We start from the raw sequence: 20,250 nt of genomic DNA on the forward strand, positions 1-20,250 counted from the left end.
CCTCCTACCGATCCAAAGCATCAACAGCCCCTTTGTCTCCACTGACAGTGCTCAACCTGCTGAGTTCTCCCAGTGATCTGTATGTTTGTTCCAGATTGAAAAGTCTGTCATGTCTTGCATCTTCCTGGCTGTGCTAGGCTGGCCTGTAATGCAATGTCCACTTGCATTGAGAATTTTCAGTTTCTGTTGAGAATTGCTGACCGCAGTGTTTATCTGGAACTATTTCCCCAGGAAGTCTCTGCGATGCTTCTGGTTGTCCGTTCCCACCAGCGTTGCCTCCACCAGTGTTTACACATCTGCTCTGTCAGCTCGCAGTGTTCTGGACACTGAATGATTCTTTTTTTCTTTGTATCAAAAAATAATTTCTTTAAATTCCAACATGATACAAAAACCAAAACTGTGGTGACATACCCACCACCATATTACAGAATCATCAAACATTAAATTACAAATAACTATGTTACAAATAACACCTCCCTCTCTAACACCACCCAGGCGCAGATGTAGCCCCGGTAAAGGGGCAAGCATCAGTCTCGGGCAAAGCCCACTTCTGTCTGGCACATTGACTCGTGGATGGCCAGCTTGGCCGGGGCTAGGAGCAACTCAACCAGGACATCTACAGCCCTACCCACTCACTAGATCCCATCACCAGTCCTCTGGTCGCTGACAGCAGAGCCGCTCCTCCAACTGAATGAATTGTGGCAGTCCACATGTGGGCAAGGCTGTGTCTGTCCTCCACACCCCTTCATCTCTTGTTTGTGTTATCCCACCAGGGCGGGCCAGGAGAACAGGGAGGGACATGTCAAGAGAAAAGATTTTGTGAAAACGTAGTGAGTAAGATGGCCCTAGACCCAGATTTGAATGGGATATTAAACGTTTTTAAGTTTAGTTTAGTGTCGTGTACCGAGGTGCAGTGAGAACCTTTTTTTGTCTCAAGCTATCAAGTTAGCGTTAAGACTACACAGGTGGCATGGTGGTGCAGCGGTAGAGTTGCTGCCTTACAGCAGCTGAGACCTGGGTTTGATCCTAACGCCGGGTACTGTCTGACAGAGTTTGGACGTTCACCCTGTGACCACGTGGATTCTCCCCGTGGATGCTCCAGTTTTCTCCCACACAGGGGTGTAGGATAATAGGCTTCGGTAAAAATGTAAATTGTCCCCAGCTTGTGTAGGATGGTGTTGGTGTGCGGGGATCGCTGGTCGGCGGGGACTCAGTGTGCTGTTATTGCGTTATATCTCTAAACTAAACTATACATGATTACAATCACACCCTCCACTGTGTAAACAGAAACATAAAAAATAGGTGCAGGAGTAAGCCATTCGACCCTTCGAGCCAGCAACGCCACTCAATATGATCATCCTTGAATATGCTGGTGGCCTTGCCGAGGCAGCGTGACATGTAGGTGGAGTCAGTGGAAGGGAGGTTGGTTTGCTTGATGGTCTGGACTGCGTCCATAATTCTCTGCAATTTCTTAAACGGAGCAGTTTCCAAACCATGCTGTGATGCATCCCGATAAAATGTTTCTACGGCACATCTGTAGAAATGGGAACGTGCCTGAACTTGATGGTCTACCTGGTTGTGTTCCCGAACCCTGCGTGAACCAACTGGTTGGAATTTTTGCATTCATCTTCAATCTCTTATTACTGCAATATGAATTTCCCGCATGCTTTGAAAAGGCAAAAATAATACTGGTGCCCAAGAAGAGTAGGATGACAGGCTTCAATGACTACTGACACTAATGTCCATGGTGATGAGGTGCTTTGAGAGGATGGTCATGGTGCATATCAACTACAACCTAAACAGGAACCTGGTCCCCACTACAATGTGCTTACCGCCCCAATAGATCAATAGGGGAATGTGATCTCACTGGCTCCACACTCTACACTGGACCACGTGGACAGCACAAACACAAACATCAACAGTAGCTTAGCGTTCAACACCATCATCCCCTCCAAACCTGTCACCAAGTTCGGGGAAACTGGGCCTCTGCACATACCTCTGCAACTGGATCCTCGCCTTCCTCATAAACAAACCACAATTGGCAACTACGTTTCCTTCTCAATAACCATCAGCATAGGGGGCACCTCAATGCTGTGATCTCAGTCCCCTGAGTGTGTAGCCGGACACGGTTAAACCTCCGCCTTTAAATTTGCGGACGACACCACCGTTGAGATGGGCGGGGCAAGTTTTACTGAGAGTGGAAGGGGGGGCCTGGGACGCACTGCCAGGAGTGGTGGTGGTGGAAGCAGATACTATAGTGGTGTTTCAGAGGCTTTTAGACAGGCAGGGACTGGAACAATATGGATCATGTACGGACAGAAAAGATTTAGTTTAATTTGGCATCATGTTCGGCCGGCACAGACTGGCTGAGGGGTGAAGTGCCTGGTCTTGTGTTGTACTCTTCGCTATTCAGCTCAAAGTCAGGAGGAATGTTCACGTGACAACAGACTGCGTCGTTCTAAGCGGCCAGATCATGCGGTTGATGGGGGTCAGTGATTGGGCAACGTTGGGAGCAGATACAAAAGATAACATTCACTCTGGTTCAAAGGCTCCACATCTAACCTCGATGCTTTCCATTTTTCCTTTCCAGGATTATCTGGGCTACATCATTGATGCTTCAAATTTGCCAATCAGACCTGAACATGTCTCTGCACTGTTTGGAAACATTGAAGACATCTACGAGTTTAACAGGTACAGAGAACGAGAAGATCCCTCTGCTTCCTCAAGTCACCCCATCCCACACCGTTCAGTCCATTCTGATTTAATCCCCACTTCCTTTCTCTCACCTTATTCTCCCCCTTCGATGGTTTACCAAGATCCTTCCTCTCTTCAACTCTCGGTTCTGTTTCTGTCACCCACTTTGATATTTAACAGAGTTGTTTACGTGTTTTGATGGGACTGGGATGGAAAGACAGATTTCCGCTGACATGGGACACAGGTTTAGATGTTTGAACAATCGCAACATTTAAGAAACATTTGGACAGGTCCATGGCTCAGAGCAGGTTTACAGGGATATGGGCCAAAAGCAGGCTGGTGGGACAAGTGTAGATGGGACATGTTGGTCGGTTTGGGATGAAGGCCCTGTTTCCACACTGTATCACTCTATGACTGTTAGGTAAACAAGGAGAATTCATTAAAAAGTTGTGAGTGGTTATGAACTGTCATTGGAGTTGTATGTGGATCCACTGTATGTAGATTTAAGGGAAACTTTCAAAAATAAGTTCCGTATCTATCTGGAAGCATGAGAGGAGGGAGCTGGGTGTGAGACTAACTGGAGAGAGCTTTCAAAAAATTAGTGCTTGACAGCAAATTGCTAATGCTATCTGTTCTCTTCCCTGTAAAATGTACATATTGTCTCTAGCCTCTCATGGATAACAGGGTCTTCACCTGGCCTCTGAGAATAGTGTGCACTGTTTAGATACAAATTGAACATTGCAAAGTTGGCTTTGGAATTAGTGCATCGTACAGTGTGGAAATAGGCCCTTCGGCTCAATGCATCCACGCTGACAGACATACCTTCCTGAATTTATTATATTTGGCCCATATCCCTCATAACATTTCCTTCCCATTAAGAAGTCTGAAGCAGGATCCCCACCGGAAACGTCACCCATCCGCGTTCCCCAGAGATGCTGCTTGACCCGCTGAGTTACTCCGACATTTTGTGTTAATCCTTTCCATGGACCTGTCCGAATGTTTCCAAAAGTAACACAGAGCTGAGTAGGTGAAGCTGGGTTTACAGGGCAAAGTAAGTCCGGAGTTGGCAACTTAACTGTAATCGGCTGCCGTTCATACGTCTCACTGCGCTGAAATGATCTTTCCTTCTGATAGGACTTGCACTTTGCAGGTAAGTATTATGACTGCCCCTGAATTTCCCCATCACATCCTTGCCTTCACTCCCTACTCCAGTGTGCAGTGCGTGCATGTGCAACTTCTGCATGTGCCTACTGGTGAAGATGTGTTGTGTCTCCTTTTCTCTCCCTCTGTCTTTCTCTCTCTCTCTCTCTCTGTCTCTCTTTGTCTGAGGTTTGCTTCACCATCTCTGTGTCTCTCACCTGTCCACTCCCCTCGTTGCGTCAGCATTGTGAAGGTGTGTGTTGGAGCAAGTAGTCAGCTGAATGGCAGCTTGACTCAGAGCTAGCTGAGTGCCGCTCCGTGCCCTGTTTATTTATGTGAGTGGAGGAGAGAAAGCAGTGGAATTATCACTGGGTGGCAGAGACATTATGGAACCAGAGCTTCCAATCCCCGCAACCTCTCAGTATTTAGATTCAGGTTCATAGTCATATAGCACCACTGCAGGCCCTTCAGCCCATCAAATCCTCACTGACTATCCACCACCCATTTGCATTAATACTACACTGAATTATTTTATTCTTGCCAAGTTCCCATCAATTACCCCAGCAATTACCCCAGCACTAAGGGGGTATTTACAAGGTCAGTCCATCTACAAACCCAAAATAGACAGCGCAGAAACCGGCCCTTCGGCCCACCGCGTCCGCACCGACCAGCGATCTCCGTACACTAACTCTTTGAAGCTTTAAAAGTAATGGGTGTAACCGGTGGACTGAGGTCCGATTGCCTAGCGTGACCAATGATCGGATGCGTGAAATAACTGGAAATGATCGATTGACTTGCAAATTCGGATGCATTCATTTTATTCAAAAGATTGTCCCTATGTTTCCTTCCTAGGCAAACTTATGGAAATTCATGGTTGGAATTAAACTAATGAGTAGGCAAATTTTCTTTCAATCAGTGGCATTGTGTGACATCTGTACTCTTATTCAGTTCTTTTATTTTCTGATCATTTCCCGCTTTCAAATGTCTTTCTCCACTGCTTCTCTCTCGCTCTCCTGCTCTCTCGCTCTCTCGTTCCTTCATCCCCCCGCTCCCTCACACACCCACCATTGCTCCCACTCTCCCCGTTTCTCTCGTGCTCTCTCTCTCTCTCATTGTCTCTCTCTCACGTTTTCATAGGATCATGAGATAGGAGCACAATTAGGCCATTCGGCCTATCAAGACTACTCCGCCATTCAATCATGGCTGATCTATCTCTCCCTCCTAACCCCATTCTTCTCCCTTTCCCCCCATAACCCCTGACACTAATCATAAATCTATCTATCTCTGCCTTAAAAATATCCAATGAGTTTGCCACCACAGCCCTCTTGGGGCAAAGAATTCCACAGATTCACCACCGTCTGACTAAAGAAATTCCTCCTCATTTCCTTCCTAAAAGAACGTCCTCTAATTCTGAGGCTATGACCTCTAGTCCTAGACTCTCACACAGGTGGAAACATCCTCTCCACATCCACTCTATCCAAGCCCTTCACTATTCGGTATGTTTCAATGAGGTCCCCCCACATTCTTCTAAACTCCAGATTTCTCTCTTTACAGTGAACTGCTGCAGGACCTTGACAGCTGTCACCATGACCCTGTTGCCATTGCAAGATGCTTTGTAGACAAGGTAAGTCATGCTTTAACCCTCATCAGAATGCGTGCATGAAAGGAGACGCAGGGGACGAGGCCACTTGCTGCTTTATATCCTGGTTACCTTCTCCCTCAATGACAACGCACGGTCGTGACCTGTCCCTGGTCTGGCCTCCACCAACTGGTTTATCAGCCTTGGAAGGAGATGGCCTGTTTCATCTGCTTCTATTTAAGTTTAGTTTAGAGATACAGGGCGGAAACAGGCCTTTGACCCGGCGAGTCCGTGCCGTCCAGCAATCCCCGTGCACTAGCTCTATCTGACACACTAGGGACAATTTACAATTTAAACCAAAGCCAATTAACCAACATACCTGTACTTCTTTGGAAGAGTGGGTGGAAACCGGAGCACCTGGAGAAAACCCACGTGGTCACGGGGAACGTACAAATTCCGTAGAGACAGCTTCGTAGTTGCATTCGAATCCGGATCTCTGGTGCTGTAAGTCAGCAACACTAATGCCCCTGTCCCACTTAGGAAACCTGAACGGAACCCTCTGGAGACTTTGTGCCCCACCCAAGGTTTCCGTGCGGTTCCCGGAGATTCCCGGAGGTTTTTGTCAGTCTCCCTACCTGCTTCCACTACCTGCAACCTCCGGCAACCACCTGCAACCTCCGGGAACCGCACGGAAACCTTGGGTGGGGCGCAAAGTCTCCAGAGGTTCCCTGTTCAGGTTTCCTAAGTGGGACAGGGGCATAACAATGCACCACTGTGCCACCCTAGAAAGAAGAAACAAATCTGCTGTTGTGCAATTAGCAACTCTAAGTTACACAGGACAGCATTGAGATGTCTACAGTGGAGCAATAGACTACTGATCTGGGTGTCTTGGGAGCCTGGCCTTTAGTCTGCTGGAAATTGAACCTGGCCTGATAATCCCTAAAGGGAGTATTTTACTGCATATTGTGGATCTAATCCGCTAACTGAGGCCTGTCAGACTAACTACGATAATGGGAAAGAAAATGTTACATCTGTGCAGCAAAGCTGATTTTTAAATGATTGGAACTCCACAAAAACGGTGGCTGGGGTAAGACTCGGAGGTTAAATCCCATTAAATTTGGAACAAAATCCCAACTATCTGAAACTCATCCATGTTTGGATGTCTCCAGTTGCCCATGCCCATGAATCTTTGTGAACGGACTCTACCTAGTAACGCTGTGTTATCTAGGAGGTGAGTCTTGGAGCTCTTGAACATGGATATATTCTACACAGAACCACATTAGGGATTATGTGCATATAACCACAAGGCAGGAGAATGGGTTGAGGAGCGAGAGATAGATCAGCTATGATTGAATGATGGAGTAGACTTGATGAGCCGAGTTGCCTAATTCTGCTTGTTTTCCTTATGACCCTATTATCTGAGTGAGTAGAAATGTTGGGAGCGTTTACGCGTCCAGTTGTTGTACACTTTATACCTGTGAAGTCATAAAGCCTTCTATTCTCTCTTCTAGAGTCAGGACTTTGACATCTACACCCAGTACTGTACCAACTACCCCAAGTAAGTATAAATCATCTGATCAAGTTTTCGCACTTTTTAACACTTTGGCACAAACACATGCTAGGGTTGAGTACAAGGAGAGAGTTCTTCAATACATACTGCAATACAATCGAGAACCAGAGGACGTAGGTTTAAAGTGACGGGGGAAATATATAATAGGAACCTGAGGGGCAACTTTTTCACACAAAGGATGGTGGGTATGTGGAAGGAGTATGAGGAGGAGGTAGTTGGGGCAGGTACCATCTTAACATTTAAACGACATTGGACAGGTACATGGATAGGATAGGTTTGGAGAGTTATGGGCCGAGTTAGGGGCCAAGTGTGGGTAGGTGGGACTAGTGTAGATGTGGCGTGTTGCTCAGCATGGACAAGTTGGGCCGAAAGGCCTTTTTTCCATGCTGTATGACTGTGACTCTATGACATGTTCAGAGGCTCCTATTCTGTAAACGAAGGCAGGTTGTGGTTTCCAGAATGGCTCATTCCATTGTTTCAGACCCAACGAGTCTTTGATATTGATGATGTCTGCTTCTGCTGACTTTGAGTGTCATTGGTAGCATTTCTGTCTCTGCATCAGAGGTTCATGGGCTCATCTCCCTACTTCAATTAATAGATCATCTAATCTAGGCTGCCATTCCCCATGCAGCAACACAGTGACATAGCAGAAAGAGGCTATTCAATTAATGCAATCATGGCCGATCATTTACTTCTGTACCCCATTCTAACTTCTCCCCATATCTTTGGATCTTTAGTACGAAGAAATATAACAACTTCCTTCTCTGGTGTATCGAATAACTTGAAGGAATCGAGCTGTAATTCAGATGAGATGCATCTGATCCACAGCGCACAGTGGCGCAGCGGTAGAGTTGCTGCCTTACAGCACCAGAGACCCAGGTTCAATCCTGACTACAGGTGCTGTCTGTACGTAGTTTGTACGTTCTCCCTGACAACGCACGGGTTTTCTGCGGTTGCTCCAGTTTCCACCCACACTCCAAAGACGTCCAAGTTTGTTGGCTAATTGGCTTCGGTAAAATTGTAATTGTTCCTAGTGTGTAGGATAGTGCGAGTGTACGAGATGATTACTAGTCCACGCAGACTGAATGGGCCGAAGGGCCTGTTTCCACACTGTATCTCAATGTCTATAGATGTTCATCTGCCCTTTCTCTCTGTTTCTGCTCTGCTTCTGAATTTAAATGTGGTTTATATTGCTGCACACATATCAGACATGAGAGTTTTGTTTTGTTGAGAGCTTGTGTAGGAAGGAACTGCAGATGCTAGTTTAAACTGAAGAGAGACACAACATGCTGGAGTAACTCAGCGGAACAGGCAACATCACTGGAGAGAAGGAATAGGAGACGTTTCGGGTCGAGACCCTCCTTCAGTGATTGTTCTTGGAAAAGACAAGGTTAGGGAAAAACTTAGCAGAGATCTTCAAAATTATAAGAGATACAAAATGTTTCAGCTGGCATGAAGGTCACTACCCAAAGGAAATTATGATTTTGGACATTTTGCAAAATAAAACACGAGACGAGTTGTGGTTTAATATTTCCCAGTGTCAAGTAGTTATGATTTGGAACACAGAATCTCTGTATGATTAAAGCAGAGAAGGAGACAAATTGGTCCATGTATGAGCAATCCAGCTTGGCTTACTCTCTCTGTCCTCTCCCCTTGCCCTGCAACCTCTGTCTTTTCAACCTGAGATGGATAATCAGTTGGGTAAACTCTGAGTAAAGCGCCTGTCCCACTGTACGTGTTTACCCAAGAGCTCTCCCGAGTTTAAAAAAAAATCAAACTCGTGGTAAGTCCGTAGAATGTGCGTAGTCGGAGCTCGGGACGTCTCTTAGCGGCTCGTAACGCTAACGGCAGGTACTCGGGAAACCCGGTAAGCTCGTGAAGTTTCTTCAACAGTGCGGGGAGTGTCCATGAGAGTCCCCAAGTACCTACTACCGTAATTGTCCGAGTTCGAATTGGGGGAAACTCGGGAGAACTCGTGAATTAGCTCGTACAGTGGAACAGGGGCTTTAGCTCCCGTGTTAGTGATAGAGCATTGCATATTTCCACTCAGAGAAATGGCAACATCGTAAATTGCTTTACCTCAGCCTTGTATATTAAAGACTAACACACCATGGAAGTTGTAGACAGAGCAATAACATGACAATTCTACATGCACTGGTTAAGTATTTCAGAATAGGCAGGCCATGGAGTAAGCTAGATTTGAAACTTATTGGATAACTCCCATAAGGAACTAACCTGGCATGGTGTATAGAATGAAACCATTTATAAGGCGCTGGTCAGACCACATTTGGAGTATTGTCACCAATTTTGGGCCCCCTATCTGAGGAAGGACATGCTGGCTTTGGAGAGTGTCCAAAGGAGATTTACAAGAATCATCCCAGGAGTGAATGATTTGCACCAGATGTCCTCTGCCTGCTTCACTGATCTTACTGTCTTCCGAATTTTTTTTTTTGGAAACTTTTACAGATACAGCGCGGAAATAGGCTCTTCTGCCCACCGTGTCCGCCGACCAGTGATCACCCCGTACACTAAAACTATCCTACACACTGGGGCCAATGGAAGACAGCATAGCAAAGTGGGGAGTCATGCATTTTGGTAGTAGGAATAAAGGCGTAGACTATTTTCTAAATGGGGAGAGGATTCAGAAAAGGGACTTGGTGCTGGTACAGTACAGGGTTTCCAAAGAGTTAATTTGCAAGCTGGATTGATAGTAAAGAAGGCAAACACAATGCTGGCATTTATTTGAGAGGACAAGAATATAAAAACAGGGATGTAATGCTGAGGCTTTTATAAGGCGCTGGTCAGACCACATTTGGAGTATTGTCACCAATTTTGGGCCCCCTATCTGAGGAAGGACATGCTGGCTTTGGAGAGGGTCCAAAGGAGGTTGACAAGAATCATCCCAGGAGTGATTGGGTTAACATATGATGAGCATTTGACGGCACTGGGCCTGTACTCACAGGAGTTTAAAAGGATGGGGGAGGACCTCATTGAAACTTACCGAATAGTGAAAGACCTGGATGGAGTGGATGTGGAGAGGTTGTTTCCACTAGTGGGAGAATCTAGGATCAGAGACAAAAGGATGGAGATGAGGAGGAATTTCTTTAGTCAGACAGTGGTAAACCTGTGGAATTCATTGCCACAGAAAGCTCTGGAGGCTGTCAATGGATATTTTTAAGGCAGAGATTGATAGATTTGTGATTAGTACGGGTGTCAAGGTTATGGTTAGGCAGTAGAATGGGATTGAGAGAGAAGGATAGATCAGCCATGATTGAATGGCAGATTAGACCAGAGGGGCCAAATGGCCTAATTCTGCTCCTATCACTTATGACGTTATGACAATTTTACAATTCTATCAAAACCAATTAACCTACAATACAATAAGTCTTTGGAGAGTGGGAGGAAACCGGAACACCCGGAGGAAACGTATTGGGTCACAGGGAGAACATACAGAGAGCAACCGTAGTGATGATCGAACCCTTGTCTCTGGCGCTACCGCTGCGCCACCCTAAAGGCAGCCTCCACCCCATTGTTTAGTTTCTCCCTTCCTTCATTGAGTGAGCCGCCCCCTTCACCTTTTGCCTCCCGCAGCTCCGTGGCAGCCCTGACCGAGTGCATGAGGAACAAGGTCCTGGCCAAGTTCTTCAGGGAACGCCAGTCAACGCTGAAGCGCTACCTCCCGCTGGGATCCTACCTGCTGAAGCCCGTACAGAGGATCCTCAAGTACCATCTCCTGCTGCAGGTAAGCGGGATGAAGAGGCAGACCTGGGATGGACTTGGGGTAGAGAAGTTTAAGAAACGATTTAGCAGAAATCGGCAAAATTATAAGGGGTCTATAGGAGAATATTTTTCAGCTGACAGGTAAGTCAGTATCCAAAGTAAATGTTCCCAAGTTGAAGAAGTTCAGACTGAAGAAGGGGCTCGACCCGTAATGTCACCCATTGCTTCTATGCAGAGATGCTGCCTGACCCGCTGAGTTACTCCAACATGCTGTGCCTATCTTTGGTGTAAACCAGCATCTGCAGTTCATTCCTACACACATGGTCATTCTGCTGTAAGGTTTGGGTTGAATGTAGAACAACCTGGAATGACAATGTTGAAGGGCTTTTTAGCAGGTATGGGTAAAGGAGAACAATGTGGGCCATCCGCAAGGTGGGGGGGGAGGGGGGGGGGGGGGGGGGATCTAGGCACAGAAGAACAAGCATAGCCAGAGATTCCCCAATGGCAGAGGGTCTAGAGAATTGGACAGTTAAAACAAATAACATGCACAAGATGACAAAGTAGTATTGATTTCCCTAACTTCAAGTAACCCCTGCATTCCCTCTCTCTCCATCCCTACCCCACCCAATTCGCACCAGCTTCTCGTTCTCACCCAACAAACAGCAAACAATGGCCTGTTTACTTTATCATCGTTACCTTTTTTGCATATCTTGCAAAAGATATGCAAAAATATTTGTTCTATATTTGTTTTTTATTTCTACATCTCCGTCTATCTCTCTTATTTCCCTTTTCCCTGACTATCAGCCTGAAGAAGGGCCTTGACCTGAAATGTCACCCATTCCTTCTCTCCAGAGATGCTGCCTGTCCCACTGAGTTACTCCAGCATTATGTGCCTATGTGCAAGATGACTATCAGTTTGCTCATGCAAACTGATAACTGAGTGTAGTGCAACAGTGGGACAGGTTCACAGTGCCTTTAAAATAGTGATGGTGAAGAAGACAAAACGCACCGTGCTGGAGTAACTCATCAGGTCAGGTATCATCTATGGAGGGAATGGACAGAAGGCATTTTGGGTTGGAACTTTTCTTCAGATTGTTTGTAGCGGGGTGGGTAAAGCTGGAAAAGAGATGGAGGTGGAAGAAATCCCAGCACGTGATCAGTGGATACGGGTGAAGGGGACTTCGTTGGCAGCTGGATGTGTTGGGGACGCTTGCCTTCATTGGTCACAGTGCAGTGTACAGGAGAATGCTGGAGTAACTCAGTGGGTCAGGCAGCATCTCTGCAGAAAAAAGGTGACGTTTAGGGTCGGAACCCTTCTTCAGACTGAAAGTAGAGGTGAGGGAAGGCGAGGAAAGGCCAGAACAAATCAGGGCCTCAGGAAGGGTGGAGCCCATAGTTGCCCATTGTTGGCTGGGGACAGCATGACAACAAGAGGGATGATACTAGGATGTGAACAGTGGAACTGGTAGGACGACTCGGGCAGAGTACAGGAGGCAACATATCGCAGCCGTACAAGACGTTGGTAAAGAAACAGGCCACATTTGGAGTACAGTTCTGGCCAGCAGGCTGTAGGAAGGATGTCATTAAACTGGAAATGGTGTGTTTAAAAAACAATTACAAGAATGTTACTGGAAACTGTGGCAGGAAGAGTGGGGGTTTGAGATATAAGGAGACGTTAGATAGACTGGGTCTCTCTTTGTCTTCCCTGAAGCTGAGGGGTGACCTTATTGAAGTTTATAAAATCATGAAGGGCAGAGATTAGATGAATGACGTCATTTCCCACAGGGAGTCTAATCTAGAGGACATGGATTTAAGGTGAGAGGGAAAAGAATTAAAAAGGGCAACCTTTTCACACAACTTTTTGATGGGTATGGAATGCGTTGCCAGAGGAAGGTGGTGGAGATGGGTAAATGTTCAAGTTACAGTATGTGGGTAGGAAAGGTTTGGGGGAATATAAAGCCAGACGGAGGGAAATGGGATGAACTCAATTATGCAGCTCGGTGGGCATGGCTGAGTCGGGTCAAAGGGCCTGTTTCCATGTTGTATAGCTCTATGAACCTAACAATTGAAGAGAAGAAAGGAGAGGACGTGCGTTCTAATTGAATGGTGGAGCGGATTCGAACAGCTGCATTCATATATTCCCATTGTCGTCACCGATCAACTGGGCTCCATCAACTTGCATTAGTTTCCCAGACACTCGTTCACAAGGAAAGCCGTCCAGCCCCAGTTACCGTACGGCTCTAAACATTCCACTCACAACCGTCAGATTTGACCCATGAAACCACGTGTGCACTCTCTAATTTCTTACCATCGATCACAATACATTCTCAAAAACACTAACATCTAGTAAAACGACATGCTATTCAATCCTTTATTTGTATGGCATTTTAGTAATATGCCTCCCACTTTGGTGATTTTTTTGGGCGACTACAGGCGACTGCCATAAATATATCAACAGAGATAAAACTTTTTCGGCGACAATTTTTGCTGTTTTAGGTTGACGTAGGTGTTGTCGTAGGTGTGTGTTGACGTAGATTGTTGTCACATGTCATGGGTGAATTCCATTAAAATTAGTCCCCAGCAGTCACCTAAAGAGTCGCCTAAGTGGGACAGGCCCTTGAGGATGACAATCAAGAACCTTGTCATGCTCTAGGTTATAGCTAGCTGTATGTCAAAGGATGTCTATCATGAATCTTGTGCTGTACGTCAAAGGATGTCCAAAGGTCCTTGGTTTAGTTTAGCTTAGTTGGAAGCGCCGACCAGCGATCCCCGCACACTAACACTATCCTACATACACTAGGGACAATTTACAATTATACCAAGCCAATTAGCCTACATGGTGTAGGAAGGAACTGCAGATGCTGGTTTAAACAGGAAATAGGCACAAAATGCTGGAGTAACTCAGCAGGACAGGCAGCATCTCTGGCTAGAAGGAATGGGTGACATCTCGAGACCCTTCTATAGTCTGAAGAAGGGTCTCGACCCGAAATGTCACCCATTCCTTCTATCCAGAGATGCTGCCGGTCCTGCTGAGTTACTGCAGCATTTTGTGTCTGTCTCCAATTAGCTTACAAATCTGTACGTTGTTGGAGTGTGGGAGGAAACCAGAGATCCCAGAGAAAATACACGCAGGTCACGGGGAGAACGTATAAACTCTGTACTTAGAGCACCCGTAGACGGGGTCGAACCCAGGCCTCTGGCGCTGCTCCAGCTATCTTAACCCATGTCATACTGAAGGTTCCACACTATCTGTCCTTCTCACAGGAAATAGCAAAGCACTTTGACGTCACCCAGGAGGGCTATGAGGTGATTGATGAAGCTATTGACACCATGACAGGTGTAGCCTGGTACATCAATGACATGAAGAGGAAACACGAGCATGCTATCCGGCTGCAGGTATGTACACTAGGTCTCTACGCTGTATCACTCCCACTCTCCTTCCTCCCACTTCGCCACCTCCATCCTCTATCTCCCACGTTTGTCTTCCTCAATCCTCTCGCAAGTTTAGTTTGGTTTAGTTTAGGGATACAGCCTGGAAACGGGTCATTCGGCCCACTGTGTCTGCACCATCCAGCGATCCCCACACACTAATGTTGTCCTACACACACTGGGGGCAATTCACAATTATACCAAGCCGATTAACCTAAAACAACTGTACGTCTTTGGAGTGTGGGAGGAAACCGGAGATCCTGGAGAAAACCCACGGGGAGAATGTACAAATTCCGTATAGACAGCACCCGTAGTCAGGATTGAACCCGGGTCTCTGGTGCTGTAAGGCAGCAACTCTACCGCTGCGCCACCGTGCCGCCAGTGTCCGATGGAATCCCGGTAGGGGTGTTGATATGTCCACTCTTGTGGTGGTGGCTGTGATGAAGCTGACCTCTCATGTTGCCTTCCCAGGAAGTACAGAGCTTGATGATACACTGGGACGGGCCGGACCTTACAACGTACGGGGAGCTTGTCCTGGAAGGAACCTTCCGGATTCACCGCGCCAAAAATGAACGCACTTTATTCCTTTTCGACAAGGTCCTCCTACTGGCCAAGAAGAGAGGCGAACACTTCATTTACAAGCATCACATCATGGTAACTCCTACATCCACCTATTTACCAATGGGCATATAGCGTTAAATACACTGGGCTGTTGATCAGTGGCTGGGAGTGAGTTAGTGGCTGGCATCTAACTAGGGTGGCCACATGGTTTGTATGTTGAATGATAATATTCAGGAATGAGGCAGAGGCTAGAATCTAATCAAGTTTAGGTGCTTTTATGGGTCATACAGCATGGAAACATGCCCTTCGCCCATGTTGACCAAGATGCCCCATTTAAGATATTCACATTTGTCCCACAACCCTCTAATCCGTTCCTTTGCCATAATAGTACCTGCCTCAACTACCCGCCATGGCAGCTATTACTCACCACTCATTTAGGGAATGAGATACAGATGAGAATCTAATCGATGGGTTCAAGCAGTTTGTGTATAGCATTAAGGAAGTGAGTAACAAGATGGAAGAATTTCACTGAAGGTGATGTGAAATAATAGATACTCGGGGAAACCCACTGACATTCATTTGCTAGGGTGCTATAAGTGGTGCCTAGACTTCTCATGGTTGTTGCCTGTGCAAACGCAAGAGATACCACGGAGAGGGGCCATGGTTTAAATGTCGGAACCTGTAGTCCGGGTTAGGGAAGTCACTGTTCATACCGCTAGGGTGTAAACTACCCATGGAACTTCCCAGTTCTCCCACTAGCCTTACTGTCTCCGCCTACATTCCCCTGACATCAGTCTGAACAAGGGTCTCGACCCGAAACGTCGCAAATTCTTTCTCTCCATAGATGCTGCCTCACCCGTTGAGTTTGGAGTTACTCCAGCTTTTTGTGTCTACCATTGGTTTAAATGTTGTTGCTGGAAAGTAGGTGATGGGAATGGATGTTGCTGGTTGTCATGTGCAAGAAGGAACTGCAGATGCCGGTTTGCACTGAAGATAGACACAAAATGCTGGAGTAACTCAGCGGGTCAAGCAGCATTTCTGGACAAGAGATTTGATGATGTTTCGGGTCGAAAGCCTTCCTCAGACTGAGAGTCGGGGAGAGGGAAACTAGATGTGTGATAAGGTTCAGAATGAATCAGAGCCGGCACCATTGACTAAGAAAAAGTGGAGCCCGCAATGTTCCATTGTTGGCTGTAAACGAAGTGATAACGAACGGATATATGGATACGAACAGTGGAACTGGCAGGTGACTAGGGTGGGGGAGGGGGCAGAGAGAGAGAGAGGAAATGCAGGGGTTACTTGAAATTAGATAAATCAATATTCATGCCACTGGGTTGAAAACTGTCTTGTAAGCGAAATATGAGGTGCTGTTCCTCCAATTTGCATGTGGCCTCACTCTGACAGTGGAGGAGGCCCAGGACAGAAAGGTCAGTGTGGGAATGGGAAGGGGAGTTAAAATGTTTGGCAATTGGGAGATTGCGTTGGTCCAGGCGGTCTGAGTATCGGTGTTCAGCGAAGCGATTGCCCAGTCTGTGCTTGGCTCACTGATATATAGGAGTTCACACAAAGAGCAACGGATGCAGTAGATGAGGTTGGAGGAGGGTTGTCATTTTGCTTGTTGTCATTTTGGTCGGGGAGCAGTGGGAGGGGGTGTTTGGGGTGGGGGGTGGACAGGTCACCTCATCTGAAGGAAGTAAAATGTCAAGTGTAAGAAGGAACTGCAGATGCTGGTTTAAACCAAAGATAGACACAAAAAGCTGGAGAAACTCAGCGGGACAGGCAGCATCTCTGGAGAGAAGGAATGGGTGACGATTCAGGTCGAGAACTTCTTCAGACTGGTTAAGGGAAAGGGAAACGAGAGATATAGACAATGATGTAGAGAGGGAAAGAACAATGAATGAAAGATATGCAAGTCAAGCTTGGATTGTAATGGAGTTATTTTCTTCTCCCTGTGGCAGTGCTCTGCATTGATGCTCATTGAAAGCACGAGGGACTCGTTGTGCTTCGGACTGTCTCACTACAAGAACCCAAAGCAGCAACACACAGTCCAGGTATGGGAACTGTTGATTTCAGGAACATTTGTACCACGTAGAGCCTTCCTTCCACTCCTCCTCACTGGCACCATTGTCCATCTTAACCCAGTTGCTTAACCATTCATGTTCTCTTTTCTACAATGTCACCACATTATGGGCAGAATGAGCATGAGGCAGAACTTTCTTCCAGGATCATTGGTCCAACCTCAAACCATTATAATAATCATAATCATAATTTATTAGCCAAGTGTATTTTACAACATACGAAGATTTTTTATATGCCATATAGTCATACCAATAAAATGCAACATGACACATGATTCAGATTCAGATTCAGATTCAGATTCCATTTAATTGTCATTGTCAGTGTACAGTACAGAGACAACGAAATGCATTTAGCATCTCCCTTGAAGAGCGACATAGCAAACGATTTGAATTAAAAAAAATAATAAGTGTCCGTGGGGGGGGGGGGGGGGTGATTGGCAGTCACCGAGGTACGTTGTTGAGTAGGGTGACAGCCGCCGGAAAGAAGCTGTTCCTCAACCTGCTGGTTCGGCAACGGACCTGCTGGTTCGGCAACCGTCTTGGCTCCCGTAGCCGCTGATCAGGCCCTCTGCATTGGAGTGATCAAGCTCCAGCATCGGGGGGGGGGGGGGAATCTCAGCACCCCCGCGCCGGGCAATCAGACCCCTGGTCGGGGCTGGTTGAACCTTCTGCAGCTTTGGAGCTTCCCGACATCAGTCTCTACCCGAGACTGCAAGCTCCTCGATGTTGGAATGTTGGAGCATCGATCCCAGGCAAGGGATCGCAGGCTCTGATGGTAAGTCCAGGTCCCCGCGGTGGGTCTCAAAGTCATTCTCGAGCAAGGCCGCCAGCTCCATGATGTTAGGCTGCCGAGTGACCGGAGATATGATCCGGAAAAGAATCGCATCTCTGGCAAGGTAAGAGATTGGAAAAAAGTTTCCCCCGACCCCTCTCCCACCTCCCACATAAAACAAACCAGAGAACATTAACACAAACTTTTTAAAACACACTAAAAATAACACAAACGCCGAAAAGACAGACAGACCGTTGGCGAGGCTGCCATCACTGACGGCGCCACCCGGTGGAATCTTTAACAGCCGGCAAAGCCCCAGCCCCATTTATTTTCTGCAAGTGTTGAGGAGCATTTAGTAGTTTTTAAATGCCTCTTCCACTCCGACGCTTAAAGACTAAAATATCGAATAAGTAACAACCCCTTGACCAGCGTGGGTTTTCTCCGAGATCTCCAGTTTCCTCCCACACTCCAAAGATGTACAGGTTTGTAGGTCACTTGGCTGGGTATAAATGTAAATTGTCCATGGAGTGGGATCGTGTTAGTCGGCGCGGACTCTGTGGGCCGAAGGGCCTTGTACCGCGCTGTATCTCTAAACCAAACTAAACTAAACTAAGTTTACCCGAGCACTGTATAATAACCCGAGTTATTGACACATTTACAGTGACGAATCATTTCATTAAGGCACAGTTCCAAAGCAACCCTTCACCACTTCCCATGTCTCGGTCTTTATACCCTAATAACCATGACATTCTCATCGTTTCCAGGCAAAGACTGTGGAAGAGAAGCGCCTCTGGACTCATCACATAAAGAGGCTGATTCTAGAGAATCACCACGCCATCATTCCTCAGAAGGTGAGCTCCTGGTTGACATATAATGGGCTGTGCCACACAGTATCTAATATCAGGCCTCTTCTGCATTATACTTACTTACCTACTTACTTACTGCCTATTATGCCTCCTGGCATGTAGGGCAGCAACAAAGGTCCTCTACTCCTGTGTGTTCTGGGCTAGCTTCTGTATACTACCCCAGGTCAGGTCCATTGTTTTCATTTCCTTCTCTACAGTTCGACGCCAGGTGGTTTTGGGTCTCCCTCTTTTCCTTTTCCCTTCCGGTGTCCAGTGCAGGGCTGTTCTTGGGATGCTGTCTGGTTGTCTTCTCAGTACATTCATCCTCGCATCTGTCGATAGCCCTGGAAGTCCATCACACCCAGTAGTTTTGATTCCTTCAGTTGCTGTTTCCGTAACATATTTGTTTTACGGGACAGGGTAGTTTAACCCTGTGTTCAACCTGGAGGACCAGTGGATCGCTCTTTGTCTTGCCTCTACCCTTCGACCTGTCCAGCATGGGAGACCCTAACAGGAGAAGAATCTCCCGCTGGCATAGCTCTAGGGGTCACTGAGACACACAAGCTCCCCGACCACGACAAGGTTGCAATCCAAGTTGCTTTATACAGATGCACATAATAACTAGATAATCAGAGGTGGAATGTAATCCAGAACCATCATTGATAATGCACTTTAATGCAGCTACCATCTAACTCATTGGAGACGCTTGGGCCCTCTCAATCAGACTTTACTGGACTAAACATTATTCCCTTTATCATGTATCTAACTGTACACTGTGGATGGCTTGATTTCTAATCATCTATAGTCTTTCTGCTCTCTGGTTAGCACGCAACAAAAGCTTTTCACTGTACCTCAGCACATGAGACAATATAGTAAACTAAACTGTTTAATCATGGAGCTATTTCAACAAAGAGCAAGGATTACAAGGATTCTACTCTGAAGAAGAGTCTCGACCTGAAACATCACCCATTCCTTCTCTTCAGAGATGCTGCCTGTCCCGTTGAGTTGCTCCAGCATTTTGTGTTTAAACCAGCATCTGCAGTTCCTTCCTACACATCTTAAATAAATGAATTTGCCTACGCCTTTGGAAAACGCACAAATCAATTTCAGACTGTTGCTGTAAAAGGCTTTGAAGAAATTCACAATCATATGATTTCATTTTGTTTCTGAGACCCACACGGGTGCCTTCAGGAGATTTATTTTCTCTTCAATGAAAGTGGATGCAGTGGATGACAAAACCAGTCAGTTAAACTGCAGGATATTGGCTTCAACCTAAAGTACCACTTTCCTTACTCTAATTGAACCAAGCCAGCCGGTCCTAGCCAAGCCAAACCAACCGAACGTAGTCAAATACAGTCCCCAATCCTTCCTCTGTCCCAGCCAACTCATCTCAGCTGTGTCTAGTCTCAGACAACATCCAGTTCTGCTCCATTGCTACCCTCAGTCCTGGGATAAGCATAAATTTACTCCAATCTGAGCCACACAACTCAAGCACCCGTCAGGCCTTTCCACATCCCAGGTCTCGAACTTTATACTTCAAAAGTATTTGGGTTCTGTCTGTGTGATTTGATTCTGCTTATTTAATGCAGGGCATTGCATATTGAGCAGTTGTCCTTGATGCCAGTGTCCTTGCCCTGTCTACTGGTTGACTAGCTCTATGCATGATGCCAAGACTTATCTCCCCTCCTGTTATGCAGTGATTTAATGCTTTGTTCTTTACTTTCAGGCAAAAGAAGCCATATTGGAAATGGATTCCTATTGTAAGTATAAACGAATAAATTACACTAATTCCTGGCAAGTTTACCTTATAAATCTCAACTTCTTCAAGTAACATTCGCCATCAACAATAAAGATGGATCGGA

General features: G+C 46.4%; 1 protein-coding gene across 1 annotated transcript in view; it reads left to right on the top strand.

Annotated features, from left to right (window-relative positions):
- The window catches only part of LOC129700399 (pleckstrin homology domain-containing family G member 3), a 182,073-nt gene that overhangs the window by 137,737 nt on the left and 24,086 nt on the right, over positions 1-20,250 (top strand). The window contains exons 5-13 of the mRNA XM_055640847.1: positions 2,591-2,691; positions 5,389-5,458; positions 6,925-6,971; positions 10,575-10,725; positions 13,968-14,099; positions 14,604-14,786; positions 16,652-16,744; positions 18,308-18,394; positions 20,115-20,148. Of these exons, the coding sequence (XP_055496822.1) occupies positions 2,591-2,691; positions 5,389-5,458; positions 6,925-6,971; positions 10,575-10,725; positions 13,968-14,099; positions 14,604-14,786; positions 16,652-16,744; positions 18,308-18,394; positions 20,115-20,148 (898 nt within the window). The remainder of the gene's footprint in view (positions 1-2,590; positions 2,692-5,388; positions 5,459-6,924; positions 6,972-10,574; positions 10,726-13,967; positions 14,100-14,603; positions 14,787-16,651; positions 16,745-18,307; positions 18,395-20,114; positions 20,149-20,250) is intronic.

Source organism: Leucoraja erinacea, chromosome 9, assembly GCF_028641065.1.
Source record: "Leucoraja erinacea ecotype New England chromosome 9, Leri_hhj_1, whole genome shotgun sequence".
Lineage (NCBI taxonomy): Eukaryota > Metazoa > Chordata > Chondrichthyes > Rajiformes > Rajidae > Leucoraja > Leucoraja erinaceus.